The sequence below is a fragment of the Nicotiana tabacum genome, chromosome 4, assembly GCF_000715075.1.
Source record: "Nicotiana tabacum cultivar K326 chromosome 4, ASM71507v2, whole genome shotgun sequence".
Classification (NCBI taxonomy): Eukaryota; Viridiplantae; Streptophyta; class Magnoliopsida; order Solanales; family Solanaceae; genus Nicotiana; species Nicotiana tabacum.
In genome coordinates, this window is record NC_134083.1 from 89,302,078 (window position 1) to 89,325,042 (window position 22,965).

The 22,965-nt window shown below is 37.3% G+C and overlaps 1 protein-coding gene across 2 annotated transcripts; it reads left to right on the forward strand.

Moving 5' to 3' along the window:
- Positions 1-4,934: 4,934 nt before the first annotated feature.
- Positions 4,935-13,240, forward strand: LOC107829643 (uncharacterized). Of its 2 annotated transcripts, XR_012708842.1 has the most exons (7): positions 4,935-5,604; positions 9,118-9,246; positions 9,334-9,454; positions 9,542-9,623; positions 11,424-11,515; positions 12,484-12,637; positions 12,731-13,240. XR_012708842.1 is itself a non-coding variant. In XM_016657101.2 (6 exons), exons 1-6 carry the CDS (start codon positions 5,254-5,256, stop codon positions 12,869-12,871), a joined length of 978 nt encoding a protein of 325 aa, XP_016512587.2. In that variant the 5' UTR covers positions 4,946-5,253; the 3' UTR covers positions 12,872-13,240. The 2 variants fall into 2 exon arrangements, 1 of the variants encoding a protein (XP_016512587.2); XM_016657101.2 differs by lacking the exon at positions 11,424-11,515 and having other exon boundaries at positions 4,946-5,604.
- Positions 13,241-22,965: the final 9,725 nt, after the last annotated feature.

A 22,965-nucleotide genomic window follows, 5' to 3' on the forward strand; every position in this document is an offset into this window, starting at 1 on the left:
TCTGAATTATGTGCCTTAATTGTTATTTGACATTTAACATTTTAAATATTAAACTGCATATTTTCTCTCTGATTTCTATAATAATTTGCCCTTTGTTTGTTTCCTAATTAAATCATAATTATTATATACTTGTTGTCTTATAATTTTATATTAATTGTTGCATTTACTGGAGAAATTTCTTCTATAAGAATTGGTAAATGAATATGTTGGAGGAGCGGGTTGCACGCCGCAACAAGATTGATTATAATGAATATATTGGAGGATCGGGTTGCACGCCGCAACAGAATTAATTATAATGAATATATTGGAGGATCGGGTTGCACGCCGCAACAGACTCATTAAAAGTCCATATGGGAGGATCGGGTTGCATGCCGCAACAGAACTGAATGTGAATATATTGTGAGAGTGGGTTGTACGCTGCAACAGAATTGATGAAAATAATAATTGGTTATGACTGCTGAGTTGGCTTCAATTATTATAAATGAGTTACCTGATTTATTTCTACTATTGTTGTTGTTACTAATATTGCGTACAGGTAATGTATGTGACCCGCCTTAGTCTCGTCAATACTTCATCGAGGTTAGGCTCAACACTTACCAGTACATGGGGTCGGTTGTACTGATACTACACTCTGCACTTCTTGTACAGATTTTGGAGTTGGTCCCAGTGGTGTACCATAGACTTGCTCGAATTTCAGCTACTTAGAGGAGACTTGAGGTATAACTGCACGGCGTTCGCAGTTCTGAAGTCCCCATCTACTTTACTTTAGCTATGTGTTTGTTTCCAGACAGCTTTATTTTATTCAGATCTTTATTTGTATTTATTCTAGAAGCTCGTGCACTTGTGACAGCAATTCTGGGATGGTATTTAGACACCGTTGTCTTTATGGATTAATCACTATATTTCAGACCTTACTTTCGTGTTTATTTATTTGTTATTAATAAATTTAAATATTATTTAAAAATTAGTTAATATCATTCTAACGTTGGCTTGCCTAGCAAGTAAAATATTAGGCGCCATCACGATCCGAAGATGGGAATTTGGGGTCGTGACACAAAGATACAAATGATGGAATGTCATCAGCTCTTCAATCAAAGGTACCAAATACTGGAATGTCATCAATGAGTTTGCTAATACCTAGAAGTCAGAATGAGTCAAAATCAACTGAATGCAGAACTAGCCCAGCTTTGAAATGCGACTAAATTATTTGTTCCATTGTTTATTATCCCAATAAAACAATGAAATCCAAGCCCCTCGACACTTTTACATACTTCAGTAGTACATTTAAAGATGAATATTCATATTCTAGCAAAGACCTACATATTTTCATTTTTTGTTGCTAGAAATGTTATCCCACGATTATGTAAGAAACTTAAGAAAAAGACAATTATGTAAGACACTTAAGAGTGCCTTTGCCTTATCAAAAACACTGTAAGAAGACATATTCAGCAAATGAATTGCAACATTATAGAAGTGGACATACCAGAAGTGGACATATCACTAAAGCATAACCACTGACGGGACTGGGAGACAAGATCTCCATTTCACCAACAGATAACTGCCAAAAAGCTCTAGAACATACACAAAGATACTTTAGAAAAAGATTTCTTGTAACAGAATTAAAATTATACACAAACATGAGTCATGTGATAAATATATTACAATTCGATCGAATTATTACATTAGTCACGTGATAAATATATTAACAGATTTATTAATACTGTATTATAATTCGAATTCTTACCAGATATATTAACACTACACATCAATTACGGAAGGGTCTTTTCCATCGCTGGCTAAATGTGAAGAAAAAAAATTAAAATAATGAGTCTTGCAATAAATAAAAGCATATCCACAACACTTATATACAACAAATATAGTAACAATATTACTACCTTGTTCAAGCTGCTCAATTTTATCAAGATCTTCCTCAACACTAATAGGTTATTTTAATTTTTCATTTCGAAGCCAATCTTGAAGACACACTAGAGCTTGCACCAATTTAGGAGTTAATGAATTCCTAAATGAATCAAGAAGACGTCCTCCCGTACTAAATGCACATTCGGATTCCACGCTTGAAACCTGAACAACTAATACATCACGAGCCATCTCCGCAAGAACATGAAATCTAGCTGAGTTCAATTTCCACCAGAGAAGAACATCAAATTCTTTAGTGCCATCCTCAGTTTATTCACCAAAATATTTATCTAACTCTGTTTTAGTATCCACACCTCCACTCCCACTTTTATATTTTTTTATATCTTGCATTAGTGATTCTAAAAGTCCTGTATTTTGGGTGCTTACTTGACTGCCAGAAAGCCCGGAAGTAGAAGTGTCCAATGAAGAACAATCTAAAGATGAAGCAAGCACGACACCTTTTGAGCTGGACTTTACATACTCACTAAATAATGAAGTCGTGTACTTCTTCACTTCTGCTTGTATAATTGCCCCGGATCTTTACCAAACATCTTTACAAATGCATAGCCAACTCATTCGAGCTTGTAACGTGGATCCAAAATACATGAAATGAAAATTATCTTGTTTATTTTCCCTGGATCACCCCAATACTTATTAAACTTTTCTTTCATCTTCTTTGCCATTTCACTTAAAATTGTATCTTTATTTGCTATCAATTGCTTCAAATAGACAGCAACCACACAAATTTCAAGAAAATGAATATTCGATGTAACATAACGTGATCCAGATATTTTCAAAGTAAGAAGATAGAAGATTGCACGAAACTTTGTAATTCTTTTTACATTCTCCCAATCACTACTCAAAAGTTCACATGTAGGATTTGCAACTTCAATATAAGAATGCTCAAGATAATGTCTTAGGATAATTTCACTAGAAGCATAATGTTAAAATGCACTTTCAAATTCAACAGCTCTGCGCAATATCAAGTAGGTGGAATTCCACCTAGTTGGAACATCCAAGCATAAAGCTTTTTTACAATTGAGTTGTTCATCATCAAAACATTCTTGAAACCTCTTCAACCTCGCAGGAGACTGTCTAACATATCTCATTGCATGCCTAACACGTTCAATAGACACTGAAGATTCTTTTAAACCATCCTGGACCACAAGATTCATGATATGAGTCATACATCTCATGTGAAGGTAATTACCGTTCATCAGATTAGTTTCCATTTTTGTTAATTGCTTAGACAATTCTTTTAGTGTCACATCATTTGAGCTTGCATTATCAACTATGACAGTGAAGATTTTATTTATCCCCCACTCACGCAAGCACCTACCAATATCATTTGCCATATCTTCGCCTTTATGACTAACAATATGACAAAAATTAATTATTCTCTTATACATATTCTATTCACTATCAATTCAATGGGCAGTGATACACATATAATTGATTCTTTGTATAGAAGTCCAGGTATCAGTGGTAATACATACTCTTTGTTTCATTTCTATAAAAGACCTCTTCAACTTTTGCTTTTCTTCATTAAAAAGATCAAAACAATCCCTAGTTACAGTACTACGGGAAGGGATCCGAAAATAAGGTTGCGCCACTTTCATAAAGTCTCTAAAAAAAATTTTCTCAACAAATCTGAAAGGAAGCTCATCAACTATTACCATACGACATAACACCTTCCTACACTCTTCTTGATCAAATTTTCAAGTAACAACAGCTACGTCACCCTGACTACCCCGGAACAGATTGAAAACCTAAATTTGATTATTTTTTTTTATCAACAATAGCAGGGCGTTTGGGACACTTAAACATATGAGAAAGAAGTGTCGGCGTACCGTCTTTGGTCTTAAAACAATACTCAATAAAGCAATAGTCACATTTTGCTTTTGTACTCCCTTTAGAAGTAATAGTTTCTGTAAAATGATCCCACACAACAAACCCTTTTTTTTCTTCCTTTTTTTGGTTATATTTGACTCTGTTGTTTCAAATTGGCTTATTGCATTTAAATTAGAAGCCCCACTTTCACCCATCACCTTATCACTTTGTATATTTTTAGCCATGCTATGAGTCACTGCAACAAGAAAAGAAAAGCAATAAAAATAACAAGTTCCTTAACGGATATTTAAACAGAAACTATCAAAATCGATCTCAAAACAGCACAAGACAAAGAAGGCAACAGTTGGAATGTCAATTTCAGAAGAAATCCCAGTGATTGGAGATCTGTGAAATGGCTGAATACTTTGAGATGCTCTTTGATTTTAAAGGTGTAAACAACACTACAACAGTGAGGATCGAATATTCTGAAGACATCAACAAGAAAAGAAACTTACCATCTGCTGTTCTGGGCTCTGGCTATGACGAGAGGGAGAGGCGAGACGACGAGATGGAGAGGCGAGTTAGCGAGATGGAGACGACGAGATGAAGAGGCGAGTCAGCGAGAGGGAGACGGCGAGTCTGCTGCTCTGGCCGCTGGGTGAAATACTGAAATTAACACTTTTAGACATTAGGGTTTCTAATGTCTCAAATCTAAATGTCTAATAGAGTACTAGTAAAGAAAGGTACTCTAAACTCTAAAGAAGGGTACCGGTAAAGAAACACTTTTAACACTTCTGCTTGTATAATGCCACGGTAAGTCGGGATTTTTATTACTTATTTAATATACATATTGCATATGGATATATATATATAACGGGTTAACGAATTATCCGTTAAGAAAATTGAATAATCCATTCTAAACCGATAAGACGTTAATAAAAAAATTTCAATCCGTTCTCCATCCGTTAAACCGTTAACTCGTTAACTCGATATCAATAAGCCATTAAGCCCTTTTTACGGTTCGATTTTTGGTTTCGGTTCGATTTTGAACTCCCCTGGCGTGCTCTCAAAATTCTTCTTGTGAAAGTATAAAATGATGGTTTGCTTAAAGGAATCCGGTGGACAAATATATACAGCGGCATTTATGCTTTGCTGCGTTGATTTAATAAACAAAATTAATTGCTACGCAGAAGAAAAGCATAAGTTAATTAATTAGAATTCCCACTTCACTAAGTAGCGCCAACGCCGACGCTCTTCCACCGGCGCGTGACAATCCCCCTCTTTTTATCGTCTCATTTTCTCAATCTATCTAGATTTCAATGACTATGACTTCTTCGTCGAGGCGCCACCTTGACCACACCTCCGCCCGCACTCCAATTTCCTAATTTGTTATTCAAACAATTTTCATATATAAAAATTCACAAAACAGATAGAATTGTAAGAAACTGGTGAAACGCCACCCACTGTGCACGTTAGCATTCTGCGCATCTACCGGTGAAGATATATATGGCGGAGCTGGCTCAAGCCGCCGCGGACGTTTACGCGCCGAGGAGTCTACCAGCTTGGAGGTCGCTTCTGAGCTGGCTGGCTTTCTTTATTCAGATCTTCGTTCAGATCGTTAGAGGAACACCGTCTCTGAGTCAGGTACTTTCGTATGTCGGCTTACGTAATAGTAGCTCTTTCCTCTCTTCCACGCCGCAGTTCAAGCCACTGCCTGTTGTTGAGCTGCCGGAGTCTCAGCTGCCCGAGGAGGCGCCTCCGCCGCCGCAGCAACCGTCTGTTGCTGTTTCCACCTTGCAAATCGACGCCGGAAGAGTTCGTGATGGTAACGGCGACCAACATCTACGGAGACTCACGGTAAGCTTTTTCTAGAAATAGTTAAAGCTTATTGAATATTCATCTCGAGCTTAGGCTTTAGGAGTTGAAGCTTAATTTTTAGTAGAATCATATGTAATATTTTGGTTCGTAGATTTCGTTTGAGTTGTTCATTATTTGTTATGCTTCCTTAGCTTTATGTTTAGCTACTTACTGTAATTCAGATGAAGTGTTTGATGCCTTCTTAAAACTGAGTTAGTTTTCAACACATGAGGTAATCAGATTGTGTACTTTTCATTTAAAAAAAAAGGATAAAGAGAGAAAGAGTTGATTAGATTGTCAAACAATCAATTCACCTGTATCATTTTCGCTGGTCTTAAAGTTTGTGAATACTATTAGGTCTGCAAATTTTTGCTTCTTCTCTGAGGACGGAACAGAATTTAATGTTAACCAATCTTGGTTGCACTGCGAAACCAACACTTTTAAGAGGCAAGAGACTCAGTGATATATATACTCCGTAGTTATTATGGGTGCAACACAAGTTTATACAGGAGTAATAATTAGTAGTTAGTCAAATTTTAGCAAGATGAATTTGGAAGAAGTTTTAATATTGACATCTACTGAAGCAGACTAAATAGTCTTAAGGAATTTTAGGACTCATCTTGTAGCCAAATATTGGCATTGTTCTTCTAGAGCTGCAAACCTTTTTTCAGGTTGCATACCTAGCTAATCGGTGCTGGGATGAATGACTATTATTTGTTACTTCTTTAGTTAGGAGTGTCTCCGTAGGTCATCTGTTGTAGCGTTTTCTCGCTTAATTAGTGTTGCCATAAACCTAAGTACCAAAAAGGAAACAGTAGATGGAGAAACAAAAAAAGGAAGTTTCTTGATGATTCATTGTGAAAGAGCAATGCATGGACATAAACTGTTAAGTTTTAATTCCCAAATTGCATGGGCGTGCTTTTCTCCAATTATTTCCTAGGAGGTGATGTACTAGAACTTCTTTTCTTTTTCTGGGTATTAAGGGGAATCTCTAATTCTTCTTCAAATTATTACCATTACTTCCATGTATTATGTCGAAGCCATATTGGGATGTGATAATCCATCTCCAGCTAGAGGAGCCATATGAGTCCGAAGCAAGCTAAGCTACAATGGTTAAGGTGGTTCAGTAGTGTGATTAAACGGAAACAAGCTGGGAAGAGAAGATCCACACATCATTGCTTTATTCTGGATGTGCATATGACATGCAACTAGATTTCAAGGTGGTTAAATGGAGGTATATAATGGAGTTACAACTCAATAGGGAAAGAAGTTCAAGTTGGCAGTGGTGATGAATGAATACGACAGGAAGAATATGAAAGATGAAGTTGATGAAATACGGGGAAAGTGCGATGTGTATTAAGAAGTATCAACATATCAGAATACTTGTGTGAAAGGACAGGCGAAAGTTTTCTGGTTTACTAGAAACAGGAGTGGTCTGATTTTCCATATTGCTGGCAGTTCTGGTTTTGTTTCTTTTGGTTTCTTCTTTTATTCCTATTTTTCTAATTTTTCTTTCTTTTGTCTATTGGAAGTTGGCATGCTCAGAAAGGTTTATGCTGTTAGTGCAACTATACCATGCAAACCAGATAAATATGACTAATGATAAGAACTTATGAAAACGGTTAGCTAGGTTTTTATTATGTAGTCTGTCAGTGCTGTGGTTGGGCTTTGCTGCAGGCTCTGGTAGTGCAGGATCTGTTATTTCCATTACTTTAATTGTGTGTGTATGTTGGAGAGGTCTCATGGATGGGGAATCAACCTCCATTGCCGGAGGAGCTGTATGATGTGGAAGCATGCTTAACTACAATGACATAGGTAGTTCAGTAGTGTGCTTAAATATAGACAGACTGTGAATGAATGTGACATGCCAAACTGGCTTATGTTTAGATATGCATATAATGAGCAATTAAATTCCTATGATTTAGATGGAGATATTTAATGGAAGCTACAACTTGATATGGGAAGGAAGTTACTTTTTTTATATAAGTAATGGGAAGGAAGTCACATATCAAAGAAGATGGTAGGAAGGGAGCTATAGAGGGAACTTATGATGGATGAGAGGACAGGAGTGTGAAAGATGAGATTGATGAAAAGGAGATAAATAAAATGTCTAAGAAATGTTAATATGTCTGAGTATAAATGTGAAATGAAAGGGGAGTTGCATTATTTTACAAGAAAGCATACGCTAATTCTTGTTATTTGCTGGCTGTTTTCATGTTCTTTCCTTTGTTTTTATTTTAATTATTTAAAATATGTATAGTTTCTTTGATTTCTTCTCTTCTTTTGTTTTTATTTTAATTATTTAAAATATGTATAGTTTCTTTGATTTCTTCTCTTTATTCTTGTTTTCTTTGCTGTAATACTTTTTCTTTAGTTTATTGGGAAGATGGCATGCTGGGCAAGGTTTATGCTGTTGGTGCAACTGTAGCTTGGGAATGAGATAGATAGGACGATCTGAAACATGGGAATGGTTTCAAGGGAGTTAGATAGGTTTTAGTTATTACAATTGCTGTTGTTGGGTTATGATGCAGGCTCTGGTGCGGATAAGTGGTATAATAGCATGTCCTAAGGGGACTATTTGTGTCTTCTATTCCCTATTAATGTTGCCCAAGTGCACTAGAGGAGTTCTAAACTAAGAGAAACTCCCGGATAATTGAAGGAAGACATCTAAACTATAGGAGATTATTGGAGCCAAACATTACCTCTCTATATCCTGATGTCAACTTTTAAGATGTTTAAATCTTGACTGATGTCACTTATCCAAAAAGGAAAAATAAAGTGACTGATGTCAACTCCATGGCTTGCTATATCATCAGAATATTTATGATGTGACGTTTCTCTTGTGTGTTCTATTGTAGATGATCCATATAACGAACTCCAACTAGTTCGTGACTGAGGCGTAGTTATTGATTGGCATTTCTTTTGTGTGTATTATAGCTCTTCCTGTAGTTTCTTTTGTTTGATAAAGTGAAGGCAGCTCTTCCTGTATTTGCTAGGTAGGCCTTGGTTAGTAGGACCTCTGTTAACCCTGTCACTGCCCTGAAGAGTTAATACGCTGTTCGCATATTTGCTGTATTGTTATCCTCTGCTCTGCTGGATGGGTCTTATTAAATTTGAGGTGGATTCATTTCAAATGGCAATCGCGGAGGGTGAAAGATTCTGCATGCTTTTTGGTGCTTTCAGTCTTGCATTTTGCTTCTACATTTGCATGCGAATACAGCCTCTTGGTTTAAAGAATTGATGTCCTTCAGTTGAAAGTTAAAAGCTCAAAGACGTTCTGGAATTTGTAAGATTATTGTGGTCAAATGTATCAGAAAGCTGACTATTATGAGAGGTTGTGGGACTTGAAGATGGTTTATTAATAATCCTGGCGGGGTTTCATATAAGCAGATAGTAAAATTATTTATGGAATTTTGCTGTAATCAGTGCATTCTGCTAATTGGCCCAATCTTTTTCTGTTTACCAAAATCTTCTTTTTAGATTTTTCCTGAAGTTCTTAACTATTGCTTTCAGGTGGTTCTTGATTTGGATGAAACTTTAGTTTGTGCGTATGAGACATCAAGTTTGCCCAATATCGTACGCACCCAGGCCACAGAGGCTGGATTGAAGTGGTTTGAGCTTGAGTGCATATCTTCAGACAAGGTCATATTCCCTCTTCTGTCTATAATTAAGTGATTATCACGCAAGTTTCTTGAAATAGTTATCTCAATATATTCCTGTTGGTTTTAGGAATGCGACAGCAAACCTAAGATCAACTATGTCACAGTTTTTGAACGTCCTGGATTGCACGACTTTTTAAAAGAACTCGGTGAATTTGCCGATCTTGTCTTGTTTACTGCTGGGCTTGAAGGTTTGGGCGTTAATTTGCGATTTATTTTGTCATCTTCCTTACTAGTTCATATATACATGGTTAATTCTCATTGTTATCTGTGTGCAGGCTATGCAAGGCCCCTTGTTGACAAAATTGATCTCGGGAATCGGTTTAGCATGAGACTTTATCGGCCTTCAACAACTAGCACGTCAGTATTGCTTCTATTCTTATGTTTTTTCTTTTTCCTGTTTAGTGGCTAATTCCAAATGTGAGGTTAAACTATTTCAGTGTTTATGTTATGATGTGCTGGACTGCTACATGTTCTAAAAATAAAAGGGAAAACAGAAAGCACTCAAAGCAAAAGAATCTTACAATACAAGAGGGAGAACTAAGTAATCGTCTCAAGTTAACTCGCCTTTTTTGGGGCAACCTCAATACCAGATGGAGAACTGAGTAAACAACAACAACCAACCCAGTGGAATCCCACAAGTGGGGTCTAGGGAGGGTAAGACCTTACCTACACCTTATGAAGGTGGAGAGGCCTTTTCCGATGGATCCTCGGCTCAAGAACAGTAGAAGGAAGCAATAACCAAATAATAGCAACAACAAGGTAAAAGGCAGCGGAAGCAAATAGCAAAACATGTAATAACCAAGAACAAGGAATACGAGACTAGTGTCAACTACTGGTACTAGTGACACACTCTGGAAAAACAAGGAACTAGGAATAGGAAAATACAAGACTAGTGCTAATACTATTGGTAAGACAAGGGGACACTCTCGACTACCTGTCAACCCACAACCTTAATTTTCGACCTCCAGACTTTCCTATCGAGGGTCATGTACTCGTTAAGCTGAAGTAGTGCCATGTCCTGCCTAATCACCTCTCCCCATTACTTCTTAGGCCTCCCTCTACCCCTCCTCTGACCTGCCACAGGCAACCTCTCACACCTACTGACCGGGGCATCAGTGCCTCTCCTCTTCACATGCCCGAACCATCTCAACCTCGATTCCCACAATTTGTCTTCCACAGGAGAATTGAGTAAACATATCAAGTTAATTCGCTTTCTGGGCCGAATATCTGGTGTCACCTTATAGCATATTAGCCTCTGAAGTGAAGATTTATCTAATGAACATAGGGGTGCTAATTAGTGTCAAGGCCACATGTTCTGACAGTTCATGTGATTATTCTTGAAGAGAGAAGTGCAGAGTCCTCTCTTAGTACATATTTGACCACTGGCCTTGGTATGTGTATGCGCGCGCGCGCTCATCAGATGCCATAAACTGCATTTGAAGCCATTGACCTTCCATAGATTGCAAATAGCTGGCGAGTGTGAACTTTTCAGAGTTGGTTCCTCCTAACTAGTCTTTGTCTTGATGCCACATTTATCTCACTGTCTAAATATGGTCACGCCATCGTGGCGTAGCAGACAAATTAAAATCTGGGTAGAATAAAAAAGTCACGATGTATTCCACCAAGAGAAAAGTTGATAATATGTAATCACCATATAATCGACATTATAGTGATGGAAAATGTTTGAAATTGACTTGTCAATCTGACTTTATGAATTTACACTGATGGCCCTTATAAAAAAGTGAATTTACCTTGATGGCCCTGGCTGGAAGGTTTTATTTTCTGCAGTACCAAAGTGTTCGGAGAGTTGGAGGATCAGTTATGTAACTGTTAAGTAGCTAATATCTGAACTAAACATTTTTCATAAAAAATATATCTGAACTAAACATTTTGAAGCAATAGAAGGCGAAGTCTCTTGTCGTTGTCTGATTGACTTGTAAGTCATAGTGATTCACTTTGCCTTTCTAACCCTATTCAGAGCCCTTCACGTTCACGGAGCATTTCATGATTCATCCTCTGACTAAAATATAGCTCTAAATGACTATATTTCTTAGCTCAATCTCTTTCTGGAAACTCAGCAGATACTACTATAATTGCTGTTAAGATTATAACTTTATGATAAGCAAGCCTGATTGTGTAGGTGTCCATTCATTGCAGGTCCTGCATGCACACTATGAATCTATATCTAGCAGTAACTCTATGCATCTATCTGTCATATAGTACCTTGAGGATCATTCTTTCCAGCTCAGGTTGTCACATATTAGGTGTTTGGGCTGTGTTTGATAATTTTGCAAATTAAATCCTTAATGTGTTGAAAAATATGGTAGATCTATGTCAATGTCTCTTTCCAAAAGTTTCTCGAGCCTTATAGCACATCTCTTATGTTGGACCATTGTCTGATTCAATGTTTATTATCAGATCCACTGAACTTTCTGTGCCAAAAACTGGTGAAAATCAATATAATCTAACATTAGTGCTCTTGACTAGCTTGTTTTTTATCGGATGTCCCCGAAGGGACTCTTGACTAGCTTGTGAATGTACTAAATCTCGAGACCAGGAATTGTGTGATGGGCGTTTGGTTTGCAAAGACACCTTTAGTATGTTGGGATACAAATCATGTCTCTGTTCTGAGATATTTTGGTGCTCAATGCTTGTTACATGCTTAGATGGCTAAATTTCCATTGCTGCATCATTTTTATCAAAATCTGCTCTATAATAATTCAATCTCGTTGGATTATTTCATGAAAGGACCTGATTTCCTTACGAACTGTACATTCTCTACATGATACTACCTATCAGGAATCAAAGAAAGTTACCTAAATGATACTGATAACAGGCTTACCCAATTATTGTATTCTTAAGCCTTTTTCCTCTCAGGAAAATGATGAACTGAGTTCTTTCGATTCCCAAAGATAAAGAAAGGTTGTTATTACTTGAGAAATTGATTACTTGCGTTAGATAATGAATTTGCAGCACATTCCTATAAAAAAAGATAATGAATTTGCCGCATCTAATGGTTCATAATCAAATATTATGACATTCAGTCAAAGGTTCCATGAATTTGTGGCATCAACATATCTCTTTGATTTCTGTATCCTTGCAAACTCAGCTCATTGTTGATGCGACACAACTATTCGACTAAATCAAAGCAGTTCTCTTTGTATAAAATCTCTTTTCAGCTTATTATTGTGGGTTTGACGCTTTGCTCGCATCTCAGGGAATATCGGGAACATGTGAAGGATTTATCTTGCATATCAAAGGATCTAAGCCGAATTGTCATTGTTGATAACAATCCATTTAGTTTTTTGTTACAACCTCTAAATGGAATTCCGTGCATTCCATTTGCTGCTGGACAACCGCATGATATACAGGTCTAATACATAAGAAAACATGTATGAAAGCTATTCCTCAAATTTGCTATTATGCTCCCATGACTTTAACAAGTGTTATATATTTTGTATCAGCTTTTGGAGGTTATCCTTCCACTTCTCAAGCATCTTTCCCAGCAGAAAGATGTGCGGCCTGTGCTCTACGAAAGATTTCATATGCCCGAATGGTTTCAAAAGCATGGAATCCCTGTTTCTGCATTGACAAGTGTAGAATGAAAATCTTGCAAGTGAAATTGCTTCTAATTCCTGGAGACGCCAATCCTGTAATTTGTTCTGCAAGTGCAGTACCCCTTCACTCGAAGAACAATTTTGTATAGCTAATTTTGTGTAGAAGAGGGAGCAGCCATCGACGAAGTCCCAAGTTTCTCAATGTTTTCCTCCCTATGTTCGCACAACATTCTCATTGTGGAAATTTAGATTATTGCGTAACTTGTTAATAGCCTCCAATCTTAGACGATGTTAGTGTTTCTGCAATTGTTGTAAACAGTCGTCGCCAATAATTATTCCTTCTCTCACACAAATTCTAATGCAAAGGTTTGATCATTGGACGCTCTCTTCAGGAATGGTAAATGTTCGTTTTTTAAACATTCTGAGTGAAGCCCAGAATTTTTCTAAAGGTGTTTGTATATATCATGTCTCTTCAAATACCATCCTGAACCTTTTAACTTGAGATTATTTTTCAATGTTTTTCGTTTTATTAAAAAATGGAAGGAAAACAACCTACATTTGTGAAAAAGTAACATCTGAGATCCTGACTTGAGGAAAAATGAGTACCACTAGGGGGATAGCGTCACAATCTTTTTTCTTCTTTTAGTTCGTTTTGGCTTAGAAGCGAGGAAGCCTTCGTTCCTTCAACATAATCCTAAGTAGAATAGAGTGCTTTTAAAGTCCTTTATGAAATTAAAAATGCTGAAAAGGAAAAGGCCGACAAGGTCATGATTATGTTTGAAACTTTGGTTTTCAGTGTCATAAAATTGCATAAAAACTAAGCAAGCCATGTTCTTGAAGCTTGAGTTATACCACAAAAGTGAAACAGGTTTGGCAATACGCGTTGGGATCATTGTTTAAAATTATGCCACGCGCATCAGCCTTTGTTTCTCCTATGCGGCTGATTTCTCTGGCTTGTTCCTCAAAGTAACATTTCTGACAGATAGATGGCCCTATAATTTTGTAATTTGGATTATCAAAAAGAAATCTCTTTAAGTTCGCAGTAATTTGTTACCATTGAAGTCTTACCAGGTTAAGCACAGCACAGTTAAGTATGCCTATAAGAAGAGTCTTTGGGGAGTAACTTGTGTAGTAACTAAATATCTCATCATACTTGAGTATAAAGTTAGTATTTCATGTGGAAAAGGAAAAAGAAAATTCTATCTCATACATTAGTTAATTAATCTTACTCTATGGATTGAGAAAATCAAACTATTTAAAATTAATCCAGATATTAATTCTTAATTTTTTGAAATAAAAGTTTATTTTCGAAAATCGTGCAAATCATAAAATTTTAAAAAAGAATCATAATGGTAAGAACTATGTTTGATTCCACAACTAATAAGAATAATAATATCATATAAAACGGGATATATAGAAAATACTAGCTAGTACTATGTAACTTGGAGTGCAGTTTCACATACCTGTTAGACTCCTATCAAGCATAACAGATCGGGGAAATTTCACGTAACAATGACTTGGTTCCCTACTTTCAAAAAAAAAAAAAAGAATGTCTAGCATATACAGAAAATTAGTTTCGTTTTCGTAATGTAAAGCAATGCATGAAAAATATAAAGAATGAGCAGATCAAAAGAAAACTCTAAAGAATAACGGGAAAAGGTCCAAATTGCTTGTGTACTAGTATTTGAAATGGTTTAATTTTGTCCTCCATTAGATTTTAGTCCATTTATAATTTTTTTCGTTTGCAAATTATCTTATATTTGTCATTACCATTAATAGAATGCCAACGTGAAATGAGTGGACTCCATATATCTAATTTTTTTAGAAAAAAAAAACTAAATTTACATCTCTAACTTTTGAATATGATTCCCTCATGTTAGAGATTGTTAGAGTTAAACGGCAAATACGAGACTTTTTTCTAATGGCAAGGATACTATAGAACCAAAAATCACAAAATTAATCAATTTCGGAAGATGTTTAATTGGTGAATGTTTTGACTAGCGACATATTAGATTGTGGGTCTTCCAAAATCAATCAATTATCCACCAAGAATCTTTAGTACGTAGCCACAACCCAGAATATTTAAATGTAAAGTGTGGCTCAATATTTCTTTTGGGACGTTGAAGAAAGTTGACTTGCATGACATAATGGAAAGTGGTTGAGTGTTATATGTTATCATTGGCTAATACTCCACACCATTCAGTTAACAACTTCTCCTTTTCTATAATTCTTGCTTATCTACAATTTCGTCGTTAGTTTGTCAACGGGACACCAATATCCAGCTAAATATTGTTCTTTCAGTAGGTCAACAATGTTCCTGTATTTTCTGATCTTTAAATGAAAAAAGAAAATACAAGAAAAGAGGGGAAAAATGTAAAATATATGTATAAAATTAACTGCTGCGATAATTTCAAGAGCATGAGACTTGAATGGCAGAAAATTATATATGGATATGGCAAGTAATAATTCAAAACAAAGTAAGCCAAATGGACATGCAGAAGGCAGATGTTATTCCCATAGCATAAGTCGAATTGGAATATAAATGTAATTAGTCCTCTTCCCTTTTCTTTTGGCGTATATGTATGAATTCTTAATTGAATGAGCTCTGTTTACCCTTTAAACGAATTACAATAAAATTTGTACGTGGTTTAAATGACACATGGTTTAATTTAACATAAATGATAAAAAAGAAGTAATTGAATTGAGATAACACGACAAAACTAAATGTGGCGAAGTAATTAAGCCTTGAATTAGGCTTAAATGCTAACGGTCGGTTTGGGTCGAGCCCTCGAAATAAAGCTCGGTTCCAACTAAATGGATGAACAGTTGAGGAGCACTTAAACAATTGGTAAAAGTCAAAATAAACTTTATTACTTTGATATGCGTGCCAATATTGACCCAAAAATGAAATAGTTCTCCTCTTTATCTAGTGGAGGAGTTTTAACCCTAATACAAGTCTAAATAAGGTAAAAATCTTTTCTTTCCCTTTTTCCATGAAAATATGATCTGTAGCCAGTACCGAGCGTGATCCATGCCGCAATATCCGGCTGATGGCGGATATTTTGGCTCCCCGTTTTGTCTCTTTTAACCGTCTTTCCTTTACCCTCGATCTTTCATCTTACTCGAGCTTGATTCTTTTCGGGTTCATCCATGCCCGAGATCCGTCGTATCGTTCTTCCCTGGTTCTGATCTATGGGTGTCACGACCCGAAATTTCCACCTTCGGACCGTGATGACGCCTAACATGTCACTTTCTAGGCAAACCAACGTTAGAATAATATTATCTATTTTAAAATAATTTTTAAATGTATTAATAACAAGAAAATAAATGCGGAAGCAAAGTTTGAAATATAGTGAAATAATCCATCAAACAACGATGTCTAAATACCATCCCAGAATTGGTGTCACAAGTGCACGAGCTTCTAGAATAAATACAAATAAAGGTCTGAATAAAATAAAGCTGTCTCGAAATAAACACACAGCTAGGGTACAATAGACGAGGACTTCAGAACTACGAACGCCATACAGTTATACCTCAAGTCTCCTCTGATAGCTGAAATCCGAGCAAGTCTATGGTACGCCGCTGGGACTAACTCCAAAATCTGCACAAGAAGTGCAGAGTGTAGTATCAGTACAACCGACCCCATGTACTGGTAAGTGCTGAGCCTAACCTCCACGAAGTAGTGACGAGGCTAAGGCAGTTCACTTACATTAACCTTTACGCAATGTTGATAATAACAACAAATAATATAAATAAATCAAGTAACTCATTTAGAATAATTGAAACTAACTCAGCAGTCATAACTAATTATCATTTTCATCAATTCTGTTGCAGCGTGCAACCCGCTCTCACAATATATCCACATTCAGTTCTGTTACGATGTGCAACCCGCTCCTCCAATATATTCATTTTAATCAAGTCTATTGCGACGTGCAACCCGATCCTCCAATATATTCATTATAATCAATCCTGTTGCGGCGTGCAACCCGCTCCTCCAACATTTTCATTTACCAATTCTTATAGAAGAAAATTTTCCAATAAATGTAACAATTAATATAGAATTTCAAGACAACAAGCATACAATAATTATGATTTAATTATGAAGCAAACAATGACAAATAGCAAATTATTATGGAAATCAGGGAGCAAATAGACAGTTTAATATTTAATATGCTAAATGTTAAATAGCAATTATGGCACATAATTCAAATAGCATGTAACAATTAATGCAGGAATTCAAGAATTTATATTTGCAAAGAATAAAAGAGAAACAATTATTATAATAATTAATTTATGATTAAAAATAATTTATAATTTTTCAAGTAAGCAGGCAAATAATTAATTTGACGACGTATAGACACTCGTCACCTCGCCTATATGTCGTTTACATACAATTCACATAACAAACAATTTAAGGGTTCTATTCCCTCAAGTCAAGGTTAACCCCGACACTTACCTCGCTTTGCGAATTCCAATCAATTATTCAACCACAACTTTTTCTTTTAAATTTTGCCTCCGAAAGCTTCAAATCTATTTACAAACAATTCGATATATTCAATACGAATCATAGGAATTAATTTCATATGAATTTACAAATTTTTCGGATAAAAATCCAAAATTTATTAAAATATTCGGCAATGGGACCCACATCTCAAATCCCGGAAAAACTCACGAAATCCGAACACGCGTTCCGATATAAGTTCAACCATACCAAATTTGTCCAATTTCGATATCAAATGGACCTTCAAATCTTAAATTTTTGTTTTTGGAAAGTTTTACAAAAATTCTAATTTCTTCCATCTAAATCCGAAATAAATGATGAATATAGACATGGATTTGTGAAATACAATCACTTTTGGTTATAGAACACTTACCCAATCCAAAGTCGTGAAAATCCCTCTTGAAATCGCCCAAATCCGAGACTCAAAACTCAAAAATGAGTAAAAATGGCTAAGACTCGTTTTTATGTATTTTGCCCAACATTTTTGCATCTGCGGTGCCTGGGCTCGCACATGCGAGAACCTTTTGAAGGATAATTTTAATATGAGAACCCATTTTATAATTAAAATCATGATGACAATTATTATTTCATCTATTGCCACGTCCATGTATATTCATACAACCCCGATAATTATTTAATCTTCTTTCAGACTTTGATCTATTGCTATCACATTCGCTTCAGGTAATGGAGCATATCTAGAAGGACGGGCTTCATTAAAAGCATATTATTTTGCCTCAGTCATCATTATATTATTAATGTGGTGCATTGGGACTCAAACACAATATCTTACCCTCATAAAGGCATGTTAAGTCATAATACATTGGGACTCAAACCCAATGTCTTATTATCATGATGCACCAGGACTCAAATCCGATATCTGAACAGCTCTTCTGAAATATTGCTACTTCTGAAGCAAATTTGAGTCATGTAACATAGAGAATAATTCTCTAACATGTCTTCATCAATTATAAATTTAGCATTTGAAAATATTACCACTTTTAATGATCATAACAACCAATCATAACTAACAATACTTTGAATGTATTATCACTTAATTTAGCAGTTATAAGCATAAAAATCTCGTATATGCGAAAAAGGACTGCCAGGCGAGGTTCCGCATCTGCGCACAAGGGCCGCACCTGCGAAGGCCGCATCTGCGATGGATGTCTCACTTCTGCGGTCAAAATTCCGCAGGTGCGATTATACCAAAACCCAAATTTCAGATTTTTGCTTAAGTCCAATTCTTGTTCCGATTTCGATCCGTTTCACTTTTGGGGTATTCGGGACCCCGTTTAAATATACCAACAAGTCTCGTAACATAATACGGACTGACTCGGGGTCTAAAATCACGTCAAACAATACTGAAATTACAATTCACACCCCGATTCGAACTTTGAGTTTTAAACTTTCAATTTGCAAATCTCGTGCCAAAACATATTAAATAAATTCGGAATGACTTCAAATTTGGCACACAAGTCATAAATGACATAACGGAGTTGTTCAAATTTCTAAAATCGGATTCCGGCTCCGATATCAAAAAGTCAACCCCGTGGTCAAACTTGGAATATTTAGCCTTTAAATTGCTAGTTCCGTTAAATGGTCATAACTTGAGATAGGGACCTCCAAATTAAATTCTGGGCATACGCCCAAGTCCCAAATCACAATACGGAGCTATCGGAACTGTCAAAATACTGATCCGGATCCGTTTGCTAAAAACGTTGACCAAAGTCAACTCACTTGAACTGTAAAGCTGTATTTCACATTTTAATTTATTTTTCACATGAAAACTTTCCAGAAAATTTTACAGACTGCGCTCGCAAGTCGAGGAAGGATAAATGCTATTTTCAAGGTCTTAGAACATAGAATTACTTATTAAATTTAAAGATGACATTTTGGGTCATCACATTCTCCACCTCTAAAACAAATGTTCGTCCTCGAACGGAGTTAGAAAAAGTACCTGAGCTGGAGAAAAGGTGTGGATATTTACTCCGCATGTCCGACTCGGACTCCCAGGTAGATGCCTCTACCGGCTGACCTCTCCATTGCACCCGAACTGAAGGATAACTCTTTGACCTCAACTGTCGGACCTGCCGGGCTAGAATAGCCACCGGCTCCTCCTCGTAAGTCAAATCTTTGTCCAATTAGACTGAGCTGAAATCTAACACATGGGACGGATCACCATGATATTTTTGGAGCATAGACACATGAAACACCGAATGAACCGCTGATAAACTAGGTGGTAATGCAAGCCTGTAGGCTACTTCACCCACCCTTTCAAGAATTTCAAAGGGTCCGATATACCTAGGGCTCAACTTGCCCTTCCTTCCAAACCTCATTACACCTTTCATAGGTGAAACCCAGAGCAATATTCTTTCTCTTACCATGAATGTAATATCACTAACTTTACGGTCTGCATAACTCTTTTGCCTAGACTGAGCTGTGCGAAGTCGATCCTGAATAATCGTTACCTTATCTAAGGCATCCTGTACCAAATCGGTACCCAACAACCGAGCCTCTCCCGGTTCAAACCAACCAACTAGCGATCGGCATCGCCTTCCGTATAATGATTTATATGGAGCCATCTGAATGCTCGACTGGTAGCTATTATTATAAGCAAACTCCGCAAGTGGCAAGAATTGATCCCAAGAACCTCCAAAGTCTATAACACAAGCGCGGAGCATATCTTCCAATATCTGAATAGTGCGCTCTGACTGTCCATCTGTTTGTGGATGAAATACTGTACTCAACTCCACCTGTGTGCCTAACTCACGCTGTACAGCCCTCCAAAAATGTGAGGTAAACTGCGTACCTCGATCTGAAATAATAGACACGGGCACACCGTAAAGGCGGACATTCTCACGAATATAAATTTCAGCTAACTTTTCTGAAGAATAGGTAACTGCCACTGGAATGAAATGTGCTGACTTGGTCAGCCTGTCCACGATGACCCAAACTGCGTCAAATTTTCTCTGAGTCCGTGGGAGCCCAACAACAAAATCCATAGTGATATGCTCCCACTTCCACTCAGGAATTTCTAACTTCTGAAGCAAATCACCAGGCCTCTGATGCTCGTACTTAACTTGCTGACAGTTCAGACACCGAGCTACGTATGCAACTATATCCTTTTTGATTCTCCTCCACCAATAATGTTGTCGCAAATCTTGATATATTTTAGCGGTACCTGGATGAATAGAATACCTGGAACTGTGTGCTTCTTTAAGAATTAATTCACGAAGCCCATCCACATTTGGCACACAAATACGACCCTGCATTCGTAGAACCCATCTTCCCCCACAACAACCTGTTTGGCATTACCGTGCCACACCGTGTCCTTAAGGACAAGTAAATGAGGATCATCATACTGCCTCTCTCTGATGCGCTCATATAAAGAAGACTAAGCGACTGTGCAAGCTAGAACCCGATTGGGTTCTGAAATATCTAACCTCACGAACTGATTGGCCAAAGTATGAACATCTGTAGCTAGTGGCCTCTCACCAACCGGAATATACGCAAGACTGCCCATACTCACAGCCTTTCTACTTAAAGGCATCGGCCACCACATTGGCCTTTCCGGGGTGATACAAAATTGTGATATCATAGTCTTTCAACAAATCCATCCATCGTCTTTGCCTCAAATTAAGATCCTTTTGTTTGAACAAATATTGAAGGGTGCGATGATCAGTAAATACCTCACACGAGACACCATAGAGGTAATGCCTCCAAATTTTTAGCATGAACAATGGCTGCCAATTCTAAGTCGTGAACAGGATAATTCTTCTCGTGAACTTTCAACTACCGCGATGCATATGTAATTACTTTTCCATATTGCATTAATACTACACCAAGACCAATATGAGATGCGTCACAATATACCGTATACGATCCTGAACCTGTGGGTAATACTAATACTGGCACCGTAGTCAAAATGGTCTTGAGCTTCTGAAAGCTCAACTCACACTCGTCTGACCATCTGAATGGAACACCCTTCTGGGTTAGTCTGATCAAGGTGCTTGCTATAGATGAAAACCCTTCTATGAACCGACGATAATAACCTGCCAAACCCAGGAAACTCCGGATCTTTGTAACCGAAGTAGGTTTAGGCAAATTCTAAATAGCCTCAATCTTCTTAGGATCCACCTTTATGCCTTCTGCCGATACAATATCTCCCAAAAAGGCAACTGAGTCTAACCAAAACTCACATTTTGAAAACTTGGCATATAACTGATTATTCTTCAAGGTGTGAAGCACACTTCGAAGATGTTGCTCATGTTCCTCTCGACTGCTGGAGTAAATCAAGATATCATCAATGAATACAACCACAAAAGAATCCAAATAAGGCTTGAACACCTGATTCATCAAATCGATAAATGCTGCTGGAGCATTTGTCAACCCAAACGACATCACTAGGAACTCGTAATGCCCATACCGAGTCTGAAAAACTGTCTTAGGGACATCAGATGCCCTAATCTTCAACTGATAGTAACCAGATCTCAAATCAATTTTCAAAAATACCTTGGCACCCTGAAGCTGATTAAATAAGTCATCAATTCTTGGCAGCGGATATTTGTTTTTGATAGTGGCCTTGTTCAACTGCCAATAATCTATACACATCCACATCGATCCATCTTTCTTCTTTACAAATAATACTGGTGCACCCCAGGGCGAGACACTGAGTCTAATGAATCCCTGATCAAGCAAGTCTTGTAACTACTCTTTCAATTCTTTCAACTCCGGCGGGGCCATATGGTATGGTGGAATAAAAATGGGCTGAGTGCCCGGAGCCAAATCAATACAGAAGTTAATATCTCTGTCGGGTGGCATCCCCGAAAAATATGCAGGAAATATTTCTGAAAATTCACGAACAACTGGTACTGAGTCCATAGAAGGGCAATCCGCACTGGGATCGCGAATATAAGCCAAATAGGCTAGACACCCTTTCTCTACCATACGCCGAGCTTTCATATAAGAAATAACCCTGCTGGCAGAATGGCTAGAAGTTCCTTTCCACTCTAACCGAGGTAGCCCCGGCATAGCTAGGGTCACTGTCTTGGAATGACAGTCCAATATAGCATGGTAAGGAGACAACCAATCCATACCCAAGATGATATCAAAATCTACCATATCAAGAAGTAGAAGATCCACACTAATCTCAAGATTACCAATAATAACCACACACGAACGATAGACATGATCTACTACAACAGAGTCTCCCACCGGTGTAGATACACACACAGAAGCACTCAGAGGATCACAAGGCACAACCAAATATAAAGCAAAATAGGAGGATACATAGGAATAAGTAGATCCTGGATCAAATAGAACTGAAGCATCTCTATGACAAACTGGAATAATACCTGTGATCACAACATCAGATGACTCGGCCTCAGGCCTAGCTGGAAAAGCATAAAATCGGGGCTGGGCCCCACCACTCTGAACTGCATCTCTGGGCTGGCCTCCACCTCTAATGGTCTGACCTCAACCTCTAATGGCCTGACCTCCACCTCTAATGGCCTGACCTACACCTCTAACTGCATGACCCCTACCTCTAGTTGGCTGAGCAGGCGGTAAAGCAACCGGTGCCGGTATGATGGCACGAGAATCTTGCCGAGATCTGTTACTCGCCAATATAGGGCAATACCTC

Excerpts from the sequence above, each read along its gene's own strand:
- LOC107829643 (XM_016657101.2), top strand. The coding sequence starts at position 5,254 with ATGGCGGAGCTGGCTCAAGCCGCCGCGGACGTTTACGCGCCGAGGAGT. Across the intron at positions 9,247-9,333 it reads AGTGCATATCTTCAGACAAG|GAATGCGACAGCAAACCTAA; the intron begins GTCATATTCCCT and ends TGTTGGTTTTAG. Across the intron at positions 12,638-12,730 it reads GACAACCGCATGATATACAG|CTTTTGGAGGTTATCCTTCC; the intron begins GTCTAATACATA and ends ATTTTGTATCAG.